The sequence below is a fragment of the Ischnura elegans genome (assembly GCF_921293095.1).
Source record: "Ischnura elegans chromosome 13 unlocalized genomic scaffold, ioIscEleg1.1 SUPER_13_unloc_3, whole genome shotgun sequence".
In the NCBI taxonomy this organism is placed as follows: domain Eukaryota; kingdom Metazoa; phylum Arthropoda; class Insecta; order Odonata; family Coenagrionidae; genus Ischnura; species Ischnura elegans.
This window is the reverse complement of record NW_025791659.1, coordinates 7,827,514-7,847,193: the sequence shown is the minus strand read 5'-3', so window position 1 is coordinate 7,847,193 and position 19,680 is coordinate 7,827,514. Positions and strand designations below refer to the sequence as shown.

The window sequence follows — 19,680 nt, the reverse complement described above, 5'->3', positions numbered from 1 at the left end:
AGATCTCCTTTCATGGTTCTTAGGAATAAATTCACACTTGTCATCCTTAAATTCAATAGCCGAGAAATAATCATTTTTACTTACATTTTTACTTCAAATCATTCGCTTCTGCCGCTAACCCTGAATCCTTTCCTTCCTTGCCTACCCAAAATAATTCCTCCACTGCTTCAGCTTCAGATAACCTAGATCTCCTTTCATGGTTCTTAGGAATAAATTCACACATGTCATCCTTAAATTCAATAGCTGAGAAATAATCATTTTTACTTACATTTTTACTTCAAATCATTCGTTTCTGCCGCTAACCCTGGATCCTTTCCTTCCATGCCTACCCAAAATAATTCCTCCACTCCTTCAGCTTCAGATAACCTAGATCTCCTTTCATGGTTCTTAGGAATAAATTCACACATGTCATCCTTAAATTCAATAGCTGAGAAATAATCATTTTTACTTACATTTTTACTTCAAATCATTCGTTTCTGCCGCTAACCCTGGATCCTTTCCTTCCTTGCCTACCCAAAATAATTCCTCCACTCCTTCAGCTTCAGATAACCTAGATCTCCTTTCATGGTTCTTAGGAATAAATTCACACTTGTCATCCTTAATGAGGATAAAATAAAATGGTTAACTTCCACACACTTTTTTATTAACAAACTACCGACCCGGTTTCGACACAATATTGTTTACAATGGATTTTCACAAAGTAAAGCCTTAAACAAACGAGTTTATGGAATTCAATAATTTTGCGATAATGCAACGCAGTCACTAATTGTCCGCGCCGAAGGTTCGTTTATTCCGCTGTACCGATGAGAACAAACTCATCATAACCAGCCAGTTGACAAAATAATTTAATAAATTGGCGCATGTGTATCGTCACTACGTGTCGAAACCGGGTCGGTAGTTTGTTAATAAAAAAGTGTGTGGAAGTTAACCATTTTATTTTATCCTCATGAATATAAAACATTTCCACTATATATCGCCGGACACTGTGAATTATGTCATCTTTAAATTCAATAGCCGAGAAAAAAATCATTTTTAATTACTTAACTGCTTTCATTCGCAATTCGCAAAATCATCCATTCGCAATAATTGTCCAGGCTACAGGGCTTAACCCTAGAACGACGGGCTGGGTCCAATGGACCCAGTTGGTAGTTTTGAAAGTTTATAATTATGTCAAAAATGCACGAAACTGATTTTGATGCCGTGGCTTTTCCTAAATATATGTCCTCTATAACATAGCAAGAAATAACGAGAATGGGCTCATTACACTTTATAGTATGCTACAAAGTTACATAGTGGACGGACTGGGTCCATTGGACCCAGTCGACTATTTTCAATGCTATGGGTAATTCATTTCAACTTATCAGCAATTTTCTTATTTACTTTGTATTTTTGGGAGATTTAATGTTTATGGAGATATAAACAAAGTCGTAGGCGGTATTTATTACCGATTAGTGGGCATTTTTTATGGATTGGCTTGAAGCCTTTCATATAGTCTTCTAATGTCACATTTAGAGTGACCCAGTCAGAAACATGTATCCACATCGTTTCGTAATGGGTAGTTTTTGCAACTTTCTCTGGTTGGACGCAGACACAGTGTGAATTATCTACATTCAGTCCCATAATCTGTTAGTTTTATATGTGAGACCGTTCATATAGCGTCTGCGGTGCTTTCGTGGTGGACAGTCAGAAGTTACGCTCGCAGGTTGGAGTGCTCTCGCTGCCTGCCGACATTTGTTGTTATACCAACTGAAGACCTCAAAGAATTTGAATTCCATTATTACATTTTGATACCATGCATGGTAGGTACAAAACTTTATGGATTAAATAAAAGACTGTATTCCTTCAATCTCATGTACTTCTTCAGTATTTACCTCATTTACCAAATCGTTTACTCCTCAGATGGATTAGTTAGATGAAGTGGTGGATTGATTTTCAACTGCTATGATATACAGCAATGTCATTATTCCTGTCTTTACAGGATACTTGGTGGTACCAAATTTTGTTTAGTGAGGTATTGATGTGACTGAATTCATAGAGTGGCTATTGATAGACTCTGTAGTTGAGGAGCTAAGAATTCGGCGTCGCCATTTGGATATTACAGTCAAAATAACTATCAAGATATTTTTGAGGTAATAAGAAAAAAGGATTGTTTATAATTATTGAAAAAATTAGCTGTTCTGGCAAAACTATTGAACTCTTTGAATTGCTTTATGATATCAGAAACATAATACGAGACAGTGCTTTTCTCATTTTTACCTGAATTTACAACTAAGGAGTAGCACGAACATTGTTATCTTCCATTTATATCTAAGTAAAGTTTGGAATGAAAAATTGATAAATTTCATTGTAACTTTATTCGCAGGCTTGCGAATAGTGACACACATTTGGAGTGCATTCATCTAAAGATTGCAGAACGACGTGTTCAGCATCTAAATATACAGCGCTAACAGGAGGAGGGTAGTAGTGACTCCGGTGGAGATGAAGCCTAAAATGTTGAAACAGGATGGAGAAGAACTGAACATTGCCCGATTTTTCTTCATCTTTCTGAGAAGATGATAGAAATGCGAAAATAGGGAATTCCTATCGGGAGAAAATTTTATTTCACGTAATCTGAAAGAGGAGGGGCAAACAAAACATCATGCCACTAAAAAGGGTAGAATGCGAAGGCGTAATATTTTGCGTCATATCCCGTGCGCCGTGCGGAATTTTTATTCTGTCTTCTGCTTTTTTGTTAATTTTGCGTCCTAACATCTTTGATGTTGTTAGGAAATGGACCACCATTGAAAGGCATATAGTTTTTCAAAGTTTGTAGAACGAAGAAGATGACTGAAATAAATAAGGTTCTGCCATTGCTAATACATACCATTTTTACTAGTCAAAAGTGAAAGTTTTTTTCACAACTTTGGAGTAAACTAGACGGGCGACCAATATGCAAAAGTTTATGGAGTCAAAAGTAAAACTGCGGGTTATTTGATTTGATAATGCGACAGAAAGGAGGAAAAGCAGACGCGAAGAAGAGTTGCAGACTATTAGAGAGATATTTGATGGGCGGAATGAATATTTGAAATATGCAATCTTGCCAGGATCCTGCATGACATTTGACAAACAGTTATTGATAATCCGTGGGCGCTGTACCTTTAGAGAGTTTGTATCATCATAACGAGGAAAGTATGGAATTAAAATTTTGGCTGCAAGTCGTAGTAGTGATTCATACAAGTGGAATGTCCAAGTATACACAGGTAGAGAATCTCATAAAAGTCGAGAGGTCAATCAAGGTAAAAGATTAGTTACACGTATGGTTGAGGGATCAATCAGCCAGAAACATAAGTAGGTAGCCCAATACTTTCCAAAGGTTTAGCGATTGTAGAGATCATGAGGTAAAATAAACGAGAGATTCCACCCGAGCTCACGTCTATAAATGCCATACAGCCTACAGGAATTCCTAACAAAGTGGTATCTCATGAATATCATGGAATCCAAGAGAAATTCAAGTATGGGAAGAATTTACATCGCGAAAAAGAAAATGTGGCACACTCCTTGACAACCTTAGCAACCTAGGAAAATAAGTGTCGTAAGTGCAACTACAAAAGGGATAGAAGGACACGAACATCCTTTTCACAATGTGCACAAATTATATGCCAAGTTCATTCAGAAATTTTATGCAATCAGTGCCTGTAATAGCATAACAGTTTTCAATAACTTTAGAAAATTCATCATACTTATGTTTCATTAAATTTGTTATGTATCTAATTAATCATTGCAAAAAATCCATTTTGTTATTTGTGTTAATGTTACTGTGCTAATGAACATTCATGAAAATGGGAAAGGTGGAGTGATATTTCTGGTAGAGGGGATAATATTATTCTCCACTGCAGTAATAGCTTAAAACAAAATAATTTAATAATAATGAAGACGAAGAAATATGTTGAGGATGTAAATAAGATGGAAACCATCACTTTACTCAGCCTAAATTCATCATAAACTGGTAATATTGTGGAAAAAACGTTTCAGGGTCCATTGGACCCAGTCAGGCTACTACGCGATAATTTTTTTTCAGTCTTCCTAAGGTTAATTAAAACTTTACAGACATTATCCAAAATGCAAATTACACTGCCTTAATAAAAATCACGTCTATGTGCCTATCCTATGTCTTACCTCCTTCCAATTGCAGGTTTAACTTATTTTTACCGGTACCTGCACAGGAATTCAATGTTATATGGAATTAAACTATGCGATGAAACCGGTCGTCTTGAATATCGTAAATCGTATGAAAAATTACCATGACTATTTATTGTTTATTGAATTCTTGTTCTCAGAACAAGTTTCTAGCTCAGAATAATTTTTTCTTCGATTATACTGACTTTTTTAAGTATCTCTAGTTCTAATTCTGTCATTTCCACCTAAATTTTCATTCATAAATTTGAATTCTTATGAGTGATAGCGTTTGGCATAAAAATCAATGCGCACATACGAGACACCTTATTGTAAAAAAATGACATCCCCCAGCATGTCCGTCAAGGCCGAATGGGGCATTTCCACCAAAGGAATACTGATTAACTCCCGGCTAAGATGTCTAGTGTACAAATCAAGATAAAAAATGAAAGATGTAACCTAATTTTAAAAAATTACTTTTTTATATTTAATTACCGGAGTTTTCCCAGCGTTGCGTACACGCAGCATTTTCGTTTTCTTCAATTATGAATGGAACTAAGAAAGGGAAGTTCCATTTATTCATACTATTTCATTCTTATTTATTGTTATTAATTAATATGTTATTATTGTTATCAATTGCATGGACTTAAATTACATCAATACTCTGCAGATATATCTTTTTTATTTGTTCATGAAATCCTTTTCTTTGTCATTGTTGCTTCATTTCTACACATCAACGGTGATACAAGGGGTTACTATCACAGCGATTACAATACTACAAGCGGATTAATTTCTTTGTTCTTTTTCCTTATGACAATGATGCAGACTAATTTTTTTGTAGAAAAAAAGACTTTCAGGTATTAAGGTGTCGCAGTATAAAGTTTGTTACTTTCTCTTTCTCAGATCGAAGTAGTGACCCCCGGCTGCGACATAGACAGCAAGTTCTCCCGCGTCAAATTAATTCTGGGACACAACCCTTTCGTTTGCGACTGCGAGGTCTTCAAGCTCCTGCGATACGCCTCCAAGGAAATACGGCCAACGTCTGCGTTGGAGAGGCTTAAAGGAGACAGGCTGGTAGTGGCAGCGGTTATTGACATACAGGGCCTCCACTGCTCGTAAGCATCTACAGTACAACCCATTAACTGCCAAATTTGTTTTTTTTTACTTTATTTGTTTCCGTCTACATCCCAATAGTTAGGAAAACACGCATTTTGAATCTCACGACGACCACGATGTCAACCGTGAGCCCCAGTTGGGGCTCGAGGTGTTTGTGTCCATTGTTCTCCAGTGACGCACGTTGGCAATACAAAACGTCGATTATAATATATTGTATACTAACCAGAGATGAAGAAAAATTGACCCAGTTGGAGAATAGCCACGGCGAATAACGTCTTTCATGCCGTCAAAAGTCACCTTTTCCCTCTACGACCAAAAAACGGAAACCTCTAAACAGAAACGAGCTCGTGTGCACATGTCAATGCATGCACGAGATCACTTGATGTCTCCTTTCATTAACGACATCTCGTTGGAAGACGCGAAGGTCCTGTTTCTATATATTGGTCACAAGTGGCGCTGCTATGTAGTTTAAAGTACCGGGTCCCCATTTGGGGATCATGGTAGTTAATGGGATAAGTTGGTTAAAACTCTTACACATATACATCTCTGTTTATTATTAAAGCACGCAACTTATTCTGTTAAGATGACTACTCCGACAACAATGAACACCTTTCATACCTTTTAAAGAAATTAACTGTGACTAGCAACAACCAATTCCCGGGACAAACCATTTAAATTTAACTTCTTCGTTCATCCATCACATTCGTTCATTAATTTTAAGAACCACGATAATATGGACGCTGTATATGACATGGATTCACAGGTAATTGATCAATAATAATAATAATAATAAGGGAGAATAAAAAGTTACGATTTTTCATGTTATGTGTATACTTCAATGTGCTCATTGGTGCAAATACGACTCTATTCATCAGTGATAGTGTTGTATTTGTTAAAGATATGTAAAAAAGTCATCAAAATTAACGAGGGTAGTGTACGTAAACTTAGCCGCAGATTCCAATCAAACTTTGTAGTGTCGTAGTCCATTGGGAGCTGTCCACCAATTACCTCCATATGGGACTGCGCAACCAATAGTGTAAAGAATACCCGCAGTTAAACATTTACACGTGTAATATATAAGTTCTTTTTCAGTATGCTATCCCAATGTTTACGGTGTTCTCTTCTTACAAGGTAGTCCCCGGTTCGATTCTCGCCATTAACATTTTATTTCACCCATTATTCCCAAAACTGTATTCGGGGCTTCTAACTTCGGTTGTTTCGCATTTTCCGATTTCTTTTGGCCTAAGTAAGATGTTTTTTTGAAAAAAAAATATTTTCATCGTATCAAAAGATTTTCAAAATGCTGCGTTTACGCAACGCTGGGAAAACTCTGGAAAATAAATGCAAAAAAGAAGTAATTTTTAAAACTTGAGTTACATCTTTTATTGTTTATCTTGATTTGCACACTCGGTATCTTCGCCGGAAGCTGTCAGTATTCCTTTGGAGGAAATTCCCCACTCTGCCTTTCAACGGACATGCTGGGGTATGTCATTTTTCTCAGGGTGTCTCGTATGTGCGCATCGATTTTTATGCCAAACGTCATCAGTCGTAAAAACACAATTATTATTAAAGTATTCTACCGATTGAGGTAGGTTTGCATGGAGTACTAAAGAAGTGATCTGGGAGCCTTCCTTTCCTTCCATTACCGCCTTCTTCAATTCACTATAAGGCCTACTCCCCTTCAATCTATCCAAAAATCCTACTCATTTGAATGAAAATGTTGGTGGATGTGACAAAATCAGAACTAGAGATACTTAAAAAGAGTCAGTAAATCGAAGAAAAAATTATTTTGAAGTAGAGACTTGTTCTAATAATTAGGATTCAATAATGTTGCGTGAATGCAACGCTGGGGATTAATGGGTTAAAAGTTTTTTTTTTCCTGGTCGTCATAGTTTCTATGATTATCACTGAAAGTTTTATTTTTCTTCGTGGAAATCTTTTTCTGCAATGCATCAGCGTTTCCCCATGTTTTCAGGCGGAGGCCCAGTTTCAGGTGTTTTATTTAAGAAATGCATTAAGTTTATCCGGGAAAGGTCGTGAGAGGTGTTTATGAAACCCGATGGTTCCTATTTGACCCAATGCACATATATCGCGGTAGTTACAGTGTTATTAGCTTTTATACCTCCAAGTCACACACATATTCACTAATTACAGCCTTGATCGCATCAAATTTTCGTTCCGCTTCGGGATCCAAACGAATTAAAGTGTACTGGGCTGTCACCTACCCCCCAACCGCCCTACCACGTTCCTCTCCCGAGCCATAGGACTAGCCCTGAGCTTTTCTCTTTCGTGAGAATTAATTATTTTTCTGGTGATGATGATACGCTGTATCGAAACCGGTCGAAAATATATTTTATTTTGTGAAACAGCTGAGTATTTTCTTAACATTTGTGCATCATGAAGGAGTTTCACCATGTTACGCCAACCACCATCGCATTTAATTATTTTTCTTTTATTTCAATCAATTAATTTTCTTAATAAACTCGATTCTTTCAGGCTTCACTTTGTGAAAATCCATTGTAAACAATGAAACGTTATGGTACCTTTTCACACGATTTATTCAATACGACCGGTTTCGTGGCAGAGGCGACATCATCAGGTACAAAAATCGTTATAACGACAGTCGTTTTGTTGTTGTTTATCCGGTTGCTCTTACGCGTTGGTAGGGGAGGGTTGCGTTGGGGTTGGAGCGTTACTCAGCTTCAGGGGGATTTCCAAGAGGTGGGAATAGTTGATAAAAATATTCTCATTTGCTTAAATTCCATCCTTGATGTGTTTCCTAATCTCCAACTCCCCCAAGCAGTCCATCCTTCTTCCCTTTTTATCAATGTGGAGAATTTCCGGAACAAAATCGCTCCTGTCGTAACTCTCCCATAGATTTTTCGCGAACAGCGATTTGTCTGAGTCCTCGTTTCTCAAATTCCTTCCTTAAATTATTAATTATTATTAACAATTAAAATAATTCCTTAAATTATTATTTAAAATTAGTACATCAGGGTTAATTAACATATGTTTTAACTTTAAGACTTGTACCTTTATTAATAATGCATCACATTAAACATCGAAAAGTGCTTGAAATTTTTCCTGGGTACGTCAGGCTCATGTACCTAGGTATAAAACCTTTATTTACCTAGGAACGCAAGTTAAATTGGTGAGAACAGTATTTAAAAGGGGTATTCCCGGAGTACTAATCTTTCGATTTGGGCAATAAAGAATTGAAAGGTAACACCCTTTTTGTGTGAAGGGTATGTCAATAGAAAAGAGAAAAGTGGGGAAATGAAAAATATGATTAAGGCAAAGCCATTCACTGGCCTTGAATTCCATTGAATTATTTTGGGATGAACTTGACAGGGAGGTCCGAAAACTGAGGTCTTGTATTGTTAAAGAAATATGGAATAATTCACTGAGATGTTGGGCTGCAGTATCTGCACAAGTAAAACGAAATCTAATTTTCTGTATGCCAAGAGTTTGCGCATCTGTTCTGAGGGAAAAGCAACGATACTTTGTTGAGGGTTAAATATAAACCATATTATTATTATTACATAAATTGTTCCAAGTCGACCATAACATCGGGTGGTAACATAAAATCAGGAAGTACATAATACAAAGACGCAGAAACAGAATAGATATCGATGGTAAAAATAATAAACTAATTCTAATCACATACAACTAATAATTTAACATTGCCCCAATAAAACAATTTAAAAACAATCCATTAAATACATTAATTCTAATATAATACAACTAAAAAATGAGCATTGAACCAAATTCACAATCTCCTTTTTAAACCACGATGTAATTAATTAATCAATAGGTAAGTGATGCACACTTCTTCCCAAAAATTTTGGCATTTGAAGGGAAGATCTTAAAAATCACTTCAGGTAGGTCATTCCACTCCTTCATTCCTAAATGCAGGAAGGATTTTCTCAAATTGTCTGTTTTTTGTTTTTTTATTTAATTTTAAATTTATGGTCTTTCCTTCCTATGTAGCAGGGTGAGTTCAGCTTCAGACCTATCTCTTTCCAACCCTGCTCTTTTGTAAATGCTTTCTATACCCCGCATAGCCTATTAATGGTTTTCCTCACTTTTAGAGGGTTCCATCCTAAGCTCCCTAGCATAGCCCTTTGAGTGCGGATGGCATAGCATTGATGCCCAGCGTAGGTCCTGCCAACGGGCGGGTGGCAAATCATTGATGCCACGCCGGCCTATGTCCTTCAATCGCTCCCAACGCTCCTCCGCTCTGTTCTCTCTATTCTCGTGATGGTTTCCCGCACACGCACTGTATTACGCTACCTGGATATGCCTTCCGTTTTTGAAAAATAGTTTATATTTTTTTTGTACATTTTTTTTACATTTATGGAGTACTTTTTAATTTGTAAGATTTTCCGCCATTGAAAAAAATTAAATGCGATATTTTCTTTACTCATCTGAATGTTTTTACTAAATGTTACCGCATTTGAAGGTTATTATTCTCGTTTTAGTAATATTAAAAATTTTTTAAACAATATTTAGTCATAATCTTCCTTCCATCTCATCGACGAAAAATATTTTCGTATTTCAAAATACGGTCACCATACACACGCTAAACACAGTTGAATAATATGCTGCTGTTTTTATTATTGTTTAAACTTATTATTTACATAATGCCGTTATTAGTCATAACATTCTTCCATAATGTATTTGCAACTCATTTTCTGAACGAATCATTCTCCCCTATTTGATTATATTGGCTACGGAAAAAGAAATAGATTTTTACGACTTATTCTCATTTATTTCGTATGAGTTTGTTAAAGTGGGAATTATTGCGACCACCAATTCGTTATTCACGGGAAAAGATGAAGGTTCTAGGAAATAGAATATGGGAGAAACCTATATTTTTAATTTTATTCCTATTTTCGAACCCTAAGGACCGTTTATGTATCAGCCTGTGGTGAACTAGACTAAGAATATCTCCTTGCAATAAAATTACCTCTGGCACAATTTACTCAAGTGTATAGATGGAAAACTGCATTGGGTCTTCTCCGCCAAAGTTCCTTTTAACTTTGAAGCAATTTACATATTTTACTTCGACCAAATAGAGCTATTATAATCAGAAAAGTAATTCAGTAAAATTTCTATGCGCAAAGAAACAATTATTTTTGGATTATTATACGTTGCCGTTTAATCTGGAACATACACGTTTAGATATTTCTTGTACGTCGGTTCTAAACGCTTACATCTCTTTCGGACTGCAAAAGAGCAACCTCGTCAGTCTTGTGTATTTCGTAGATGTAATGTATTTTATTATAGTATATTTTATAGGTGTTGACTGAAGTTTACGTTGAGGATGCAAGTATGTGGGAGCTGGAGGAAATACTCTCGTCTCAAAGGCTTTGGTCCATACTGCCAATGCATCTCAACATGCAGTTCTTCAAGGATAACCGATCATAAAAATCTTACTCGTGGGGAATGGGAGACATTTTTGGTCTGATATACCTAATGTATGATTTTATGAAGTATTGTCAGATGGCCATCCATTCCAGATTATCAGAAAAGGTAGAAAATATCTTCGATTTTTTTTACCTTCACAGCAATTTTTCCCGAGACCGATTTCAACTAATTTTCCGTTGCATGCATTTTGGCAGGAACCATGGAGTAGATGATTCGATACCAAGAGACCCCTTGCATAAAATTCGACACCTTTTGAATTTTTTACTCAAAGAATGATAGCAATTTAAAATACGGGTAAAGAACTCTGCTTCATGAGTCCATGTTGCTTTGGCGTCACAAACACGGCATAAAATTATATATATGCTTTCTGAGCCTAATGCAGATGCAAGATGCTATAATTTACACTGGGGCGAAGGATCCTGGTGTTGGAGGCAGGGGACATGCAAACAAAGTCATGCGATAATTAATCGATAGATATCTTCTCTGTGGGCCCAGTTTATACAGTCGCGTAGCAACGATTATTAAATGGGGGTTTTTTTGCCGGAGATTTTGGGGCCCTTCCGGAGGGTGCGGGGGCCATTTTACCCGTTTTTGGCGTCTCAACGCGGGTTGTAACCTATAACCCCCTCCCGTGGCTACCCTACTGACTTTGTACATGGAAAATTATAATAATCTGTTCAAACATCAATTGAGTTTCTCAAAAAAGACACACCACTGAAAATCTAAGGACAAACAGGAGAAATAATCCTCCTCACGTCCTAAGAACGACTAAAAAGTGGAGAATCAGTATACCTCTGATGATGTATGATGTACAGAAGAAGTTCCAGGGTTGTGTTTGAACCCTTTTTTCAAAGAATTTCACAATTGTTAATTAATTTTTGCTGCATTCACGCAAAAGAAAATGTCAAAAAGATAAAATAACTTTCATATGTTTGCACGCAAATCTAAGTTACAAGTAAATTTAAAAATTTAGAAATGTGAAAATTAAAATTAGAAAACTTATTTACCCGAAATTTGATGCAAGGATAGTGGATGACATCTGAAAAAATATTTATCTTATTTTATAATTCAATTCCGCCATCATTTCAAAAATTATTTCAAGCTTCTTAGTTGCTACGTAAATATATGTTGTACGTCGTTCCTAATTTTTGTGTAACGGGTTGCATAAATATCCGGAGTATTTATCACATGGGTGCGGATGGCATTACTGTGATGCCATAAACAAATTGTTTAATAAATAGTCAAATTAATATAAAAATCCTTTTTTTATTGATATTGTTTTCATATTTTCGAAAAATAAAGTGAATGCAGTGAAAAAAAATTCTCCGCCAATGTGAAAGATCACTGAGAAAATGTTACGCAATGAAAGGAATAGCTGATACACTTTCCCCTCTTCCATGTTTCCCTAGAGTGTACCTGGCTGCCTTTAGCTGAACCCTTTCAAGTTTAGAAGATTCATTTTTATTGTAGGGATCCCACACAGAAGTTGCATATTCAAGTACAGGTCAAACCATGGTCATGTAGGCCATTTCTTTCATTTCGTTTTTGGTCTCTTTAAATTCTGCATGACCCAATGCAGGGTTTTAAATGATCTCCCTACCACTTGATCAATATGCACTCCCCAATCAAGATTTTTTATGGTATGGTATTGTATGGTACTTCATGATAAAGAGATGAAACATGTATATTTTTGGTCTTTTTATTTTTTACGATGTGTTTGTATACTGATAATTGTACAAATTTGTTAAGATCTAGTTTTGCGCAGAGATGGTCGAAAACTTCTGATAGGTAGTGTTTGAACGACGACGCAGGCAGGCACGATTTTTTCCTCAATCGCCGAAGCGATTGTGTGAAATGATATCAAAAGTAGGACATTATTTAGAAATGATTTAAATTATAATCAAACACCGCCTTCTGTTCATGACGCATCACAGATTAACCCTTAACCAGTGACGTGCAATTCTTGTTACACTACCAGTGACGTGCGGTCTGGGAGACCGCAATAAATCAAAAATTCATAAAATATTGCTGCGCCTTTTTTATTGTTTTGTTTAATTTTTCTTTGAATGCTTAACTATGTTAAAACTTTTGTTAAAATTTTTACACTCCCAATACGATCCAATTTGTCAAAAAATTATATTTGAAGCAGGATCAAAAAACTGATTCCAAAAACACTTAGGTTAAAATTATTATATTTAAGTATCAATATGTCGCCAGATTCAAAAAAGGCCTCAAATGTTAAAGTTGGAAGGCTAAGTAGTAAGTAGCCATGACATTTATCCCGCTTATTCCTTTTCCTTGATGCATTCTTAGTAAGTGACGTGCGGTCTCACAGACCGCTAAACGAGTTCAATTGCAAATTTACAGAAATTAATACATAAAAGTAACGTTAAATTTAAAGAGTAGGATGTCCTTGCTATGCAAAAATATGAAGGTAACGAGAATTATATATATTTTGAAATATTAATTTTGAAAATATTCATAATTTTAGAAAAGCAGCGGTCTCTCAGACAGCACGTTACCGGTTAAGGGTTAAAAAATTCCTCCCTTGTCATTACATAAATATACCATATCTAAAAAAGGAATGCGTGTTCGAACTTAGATTGTTGATCCCAGTGAAAATAGCGAGTTTTGAGGAACGAGGATGTTCAATTCTTATCAAGAAGAAAAAGAAGGAAGTGATGGCGAGCAGTATGGGTTTTCTAAGGATTCAAAACCTGCAACAGCGGAGTGTGCGTTTAAAATTGTCTGAAACGATATTACTTTGACTTAGCAATTGCCCTCTGATCAAAATGGCAAAAAAGTGACTGTTTTAAAATATAAAATAATTTTTATGTTAATAAATGATAGAAGGAGTAAATATTTATATTCTGTTGGTCCATTTAGTTTTTACAGTGTGTTTTCACATTGAAATAAAGACCAAGTTTCGTGCGAAGGTGATGGAAAGTTTTGACTGGTAGTAAGGTTTTTAATTTTCCGAATGAATTTCTAATTGATGTTTTCGTGTTTACAGGCAGCCAGTCTCGGTCAAGGGGAAAGCGGTCGCGGATGTGGAGTCATGGGCCTATCATTGGCTGCCCATGATTGGATTTTGTTGGAATGACACTGGAGTTAATTCTGTGTCCGGACACAAGGCCACGAGCTCCACTGAAGCAGAAGGAATAGTTGAACCACCGCCATAGTTGAACCACCGGTGGTTTTCCGGCGACAATTTGCGTAAATCGCTGAACATTTTTGATGAATAAATTTTTGACTGTATTTTTGCAGAGAGTTTCTTCGTAACTTTCCAAACTTTTTGCTCGACCGGGAGTTATATTTTTATTTTTTCAATATCTAGGTTCATTCGGCGCAAAACTGGTAACACCCTTAAATTTAGACACTTGCAAGAATCTCTTCCGAAGCTCCATAGGTTTACGTAATACATATAGTTTTACTCATTGTTGATTTGATTACAACAATGAGTCATTTCACATTGTCGCGGCAATGCATACTGCAAACATTGAGATAATCGCATTAGTGGTTTATTTTAAGTAAGAGGAATAGTTTGATTTTCTTAAACAGTTTCGGCTGTTATGTGGTGAAAGTTCTTTGATACTTTTTAACTAATGAAATTTTGACTATGATTTTTCATTGAATTTTTTCGTAAATTTCTGAAATTTTTCCTCAATCATCTATTGTTTAGTAGGTTTTTTTTTAAACTATCCCATCATCATCATCATTAGTAAACAATCCTAAGATTAGTTTGACGCAGCTCTCCATTTCTCTCTCCTATCCGCTAATCTCTTCATAGCTACATATTTATTCTCTTTTACATCCTTTATAACCCTTTGTCCGATATAACTCATTCGGGGCCGTCCCTTGCCCTTTTTCCCTTCCACTTGTCCTTCAACGATTGTCTTCATCAGACTATCGTGCCTCAAAATGTGGTCAACTTAGTTGTCCCTTCTTCTGCTTAATGTTTTTAGGAGGCTTCTCTTTTCTCCTACTCTCCTTAGCACTTCCTGGTTACTCACACGGTCAATCCATTTTATCTTCATCATTCTTCGGTAGCACCACATTTCGAATGCTTCCACTCTTGACTATATCGTCTAAAGTTGCTAGAAAGCAGAAATTTAGACATTTGTATGAATTTATATAGTTTTACTCATTCCTTATTCGACTATGATAATGAATCATTTAAAATTATTTAAACGTCGTCTTGAGGGAATGAACATGGCCTAATGGGCGATATTCGCATTTGCGATTTAATTTTGGGGAGAGGGACAGTTCGAATGAGTTCAACGGTTTCAGGCGCTAGGCGGTGGAAGTTCTGATAAAAAATTATTCTTGCAGTAATCCGTAGACGAATTCTTCGCGCAACTAAAAAAGCATCGGCAGTTATTCCGGAGGAATGAAAAAATCAGGTTTCGCTATCTTCCTTCGGTTTTTATTCTCAACAATACGTTAAATTATCTCTGAACAAAGTACTTCAACAAAACCTTTACCACCAAAGTACTCAGGAGAAGTCACCTAAGTGATGTTCAGGATCTGGACGCGGATGTTATTTTCTGAAACTATATAGGTAAGGTAGAAAAAGTGTCACGGCTTTCTTCCACATAGGCCCGGGTTCGAGAGATATTCGCTTGTAAAGACTTCGCGCAACATAACATCCCTTGAGTAATCGCCGCGGTAAGGCACAATTCGGAGTTTCGTTTAAAATCCATAAATTGATATTTAATTTTTAAAAATCGCGAAGTAACTAAATAAAACGAATAGGGATAAAATGTAACAGTGATTTCAAAAATCAGAAGAGAGAAAAATACAGCCGTAGTTAAGAGGTAGCGATTACTCAAGGGATGTCATGCTGCGCGAAATCTTTACAAGCGAATATCTCTCGAACCCGGGCCTATGTGGAAGAAAGCCGTGACACTTTTTCTACCTTACCTATATAGTTTCAGTTAATAACATCTTTATGCAGATCCCGAGCATCACTTTGGCGATGTCTCCTTGTTAGTAAATTTTCTGTTGATGAAATCGGCATTGTCCGGGAAATTACGAAATTACGAATTTCAAAGAAATCCTAACAAGCTATACATATTGAAATAAAAGGTGGCAGCACTTTTCCACAATGTTTTAGTGCGCACATAGCGTTTCGGCTCACATAGCCATCATCCGGTCAAAGATATTGTGATACATATAAAGACCGCCTTTATGTACATTAGAAGGTGGTGGTGATGGTTTCAAATGTTTTGATAGGGGGTAGGAAACAGGCGTACAGAGTTGAGAGAGTGAGAAAAGGTACAACTGGGACAATCTCCAAAAAAATACATTATCTGCAGGCAAATTTTAAAGTAATTAATTTTTCTTTTTCGTGAACCAAAATTGTGTAATTACAGTATTTTAATCATACAGAGAGTTTGAGGGTTTTAGGTTAACCCTTTGAAGGATACAACGCACCGGGGCCGGGAACCATGCCAGTGGCTTATACGCCCGATCACCCGGGGAGGTGCTGGAGAGGAAGGAAAAAGGAAAGAGGCGCCGTCGCCATAGGAGCCCGTCGACGCCTGTGGGACGGGAAAGGGACGGAAGGGGCGAGACGAGGGAAAAATCCCCCAGCGCTATGGAAACGAATGGGGACCTACTATCAGCGAAACCAAGCTTCCGCAATTTATGTTCTAACGATCTTGGAGGGCCCTTCTATGAGAAAGAAGGTTCCAACGATGAAATTGTTAGACTGTCAATCATACAATAAAATGACGTAAGTGGCAGAAATGTTAGTAGCATTTATACTTTTTTTTAATTTTACACTGTCTACGTAAACAATATATGTGTGGCGGAGGAGGTATATTGTGTTTACTTGTCTTCTTAACTGATGCATCCGTGCATCCGTGAAAATACATTTTTAATATGTTCCTTAAGTCGATATCTAGGTCGCATTGTATATCTTTCAATGAAGATTTACACAGTTACCTTTATTTTTCATTGTATTCATTCGAGTAGATTCTATGATTCACGCCTGAAACAACTTATTGTATCGCTTCTGCAGCAAGGTGTGAATGGAAGGTGTAATTAATTAGATATCAAATAACTTGTATCACAGTTTTTTTTTGTAAATTGAAAATTTTAGTTAGTTGCTACAATTACAACAAACTTGATCAAAAAGTTTTATACGAAGACAACAAAGGTATTACAAAATTGAAAAGAACATCATTATTCGACAAGGTAATTCTGTAGTTTTTTTGCGCAGTATTAATGAACAAATTTATTGATTGGGTAACATAACTGTGGTGTTTAGGGTCAATTAACATACCAACTAGAAGTCTAGCGTGAGACTGCCAAGATGGCGGCAACACCACGTTTTTATTCAGGAAACAATTGAATGACGTAAAGCGGCTTGAAACAAATGTTATACATAATAAAATACACTACAACATAATGTTAAATTTTTAATGTTTTATGAGTCATTCAATTTTCACTCTTCAATGCATGTTATTACGAATTTCCTGTGCATGTACAGCAGTTGAAAAGTCTTCTGCAGTAAGAATACGGTGATTCCTGGAAAAAAATTTCTTTGATTTTCTATTGGTTTACATCCTCAATGTTACCCGACGTCTTCTGAATCAGCAGATCCCCTTTTGATGATTAGGTAGTCGTGGATCAAAACGCCGGAGGACGTAAAGATGACAAATTGTTGGAAACCCGAGGAAATTTTCTGAACATTATGCGCCGGGAAAAAATGGGATCATACGGTATTTCGAATTCTCTCTACAGTTATTTCATCATACGTAAAAATGACGGGGCAATAGCAAGAAAAGGAATTTAAAAAAATGAAATAGTCTCTCTCCAGTCTCTTTCCAGCCACGCTATTTGCACTTCTCCAGTTCTAACGACTAGCGGTCTCCCTTTTTCACCCTAACCCTCTTTTTACTCAGCTCCACCGCCCCCCGTGTCGTTTACCAACTGAAACTCAAACTACAAAATGAGACACTACATCTACATCTACATGATACCCTGCGAGCCACCTCTAGGGTGTTTGGCAGGGGGTGACCAATCACCAACATGCAGCGTGCAAGAGTACCGCCACATGCACACCACACGGTCATAGAAATATTACGCACACTAGAAAAATATGCATTCTTTTTCATTAAAAAATGCTAATGGTTAGTAATTCCTAGAGCAAATACATGACAGGTTAAAACTACGAAAAACATGTAATGGGTGATCCTTGTTGCTAACGTCAACACTAACTTGTTGCATCCAACACTAACCTAGTTGTAGTTAACTGCCGTAGCGTAAAAAACAACCTCACCAAAATCGAGCACATTTTTCAGGACGCAGACTTGGTCATGGGTACAGAGACCTGGCTTACGGAAGATATAAGTGACAGCGAAATTTTTCCTCCAGAATAAAAAATATACACATGCTATCGACGCAGCAGAACAGGTGGTGGAGTTTATATAGCAGTTTAATCACGTTTACACAGCGCCACCCACAAAATAATTGACAACGAAATAGAAAGCGTATGGTGTACAATGAAACGACGAAACAAAAAGAAAATTCATGCTTGCTCTTTTTGTAGACCTCCGAACTCTAAAGTCGATATTATCTACCATCTAGAAAATCAAATATCCGCATTTACTCACAGACACAGTTAATATGTTATGGTTATCGGGGGAGATGTTAATCTTCCATCTATAAATTGGGATACTTACACTGTAAAACCGATTTCATGGAATAGAGAAATCAGCGAGATCTTAGTCAACGTACTTGAAAATCACCCTCTCGCCCAAGTAGTTTACAAGCCTACGAGAGGAAATATGATATTAGACCATTTAGCGTTAAGACATCTTAAGTTGATGAAATAAGTCGGTATTATTGACGGTGTAAGGATCACAGATAAATCTTTGCAACGTTTAAAATTTATGTAAAGTCAGTCGTAAAACCAAAACGCAATATTTACTTATTTGCTAAATGCCATTGCACTAAATTTGGCAAGATACTTAATGACTCCTACTCAAAATTCGTAGCTGCATCGCATAGAAGTAGAATTATTCATAGGATATGGTGGTAGCCCTGAAAACCCACATTGTAAGGAATGATAGTGCCAGCTATATTGGGTTGTTTTAGTTTATAGAAGGAAAACAGTCACGTGAATCATGGTTAAACTCCGATGATAATCACCGGATAGTGGTCGTGGTAGCATTTTTCTATCGAATTAGCGGATTTGCAGAGCCGCCAGGAATTCCTCCACTGTCGCGGACGCGAGGATTGCGCAATGCAGTGTATAAATAGGACGGAAATTCCGGGCTGGGAGATAGACGCATGAGGCCGACCATCGAAAGAAGCCACTGGGCAGTCAGTGTTTTCACATCTAATTCGTTGGTTTGAAGGTTAGTACGACCATAGGTTTTACTCTATTATTGCTGTACATATCCCGTCTCTGATTTCGTGCGTTTTCTGAGCTAGAGCAGTTAATTTCCATTGGCTGTAATAAAAGTAAACACCGTGTGAGTTAATCAAATATTTCCTCTGGCTAAACAATTTTTGATATGTGCCCTTAATGTTATATGATAAATGTCATTGTATCCACATAATCGTAAATCGATAGATCATCGTATTGAAGCATTATGGATAAGTTTAAATGATATGTAGCGTGAATCCATTGTTTTTTAAGCACATAACATTAATTTAATTTCCGCAGCAACAAAAACATTCTGCTACGGGCTTCTATCAAGGGTATTATTATATCGATTACAACTTCAATAGTGTTAAATGAATTTCAATTTAAACAATTTTATTGATCCCCTTCGAGCGGAGCTGTTCGAATTGAAAATATGGTCACGTTTCCCATAACTTCACAATGAAAAGAGGTATGGATATAAAATAAAATATAAGATCAGAATGGAGACTTCAAGATAACCACATGATTATATTACCTGGTAATACTCTGAAAATATCGGACTGCATCGTTTAACAGCATTGTATTACATCAATCTTATCCAC

At 36.6% G+C, this 19,680-nt stretch overlaps 1 protein-coding gene across 1 annotated transcript in view; it reads left to right on the top strand.

Moving 5' to 3' along the window:
• Positions 1-6,001: 6,001 nt before the first annotated feature.
• The window catches only part of LOC124172985 (insulin-like growth factor-binding protein complex acid labile subunit), a 43,069-nt gene continuing 29,390 nt past the window's right edge, over positions 6,002-19,680 (top strand). Inside the window, exon 1 of the mRNA XM_046552517.1 lies at positions 6,002-6,031. Within this exon, the coding sequence (XP_046408473.1) occupies positions 6,002-6,031 (30 nt within the window). The remainder of the gene's footprint in view (positions 6,032-19,680) is intronic.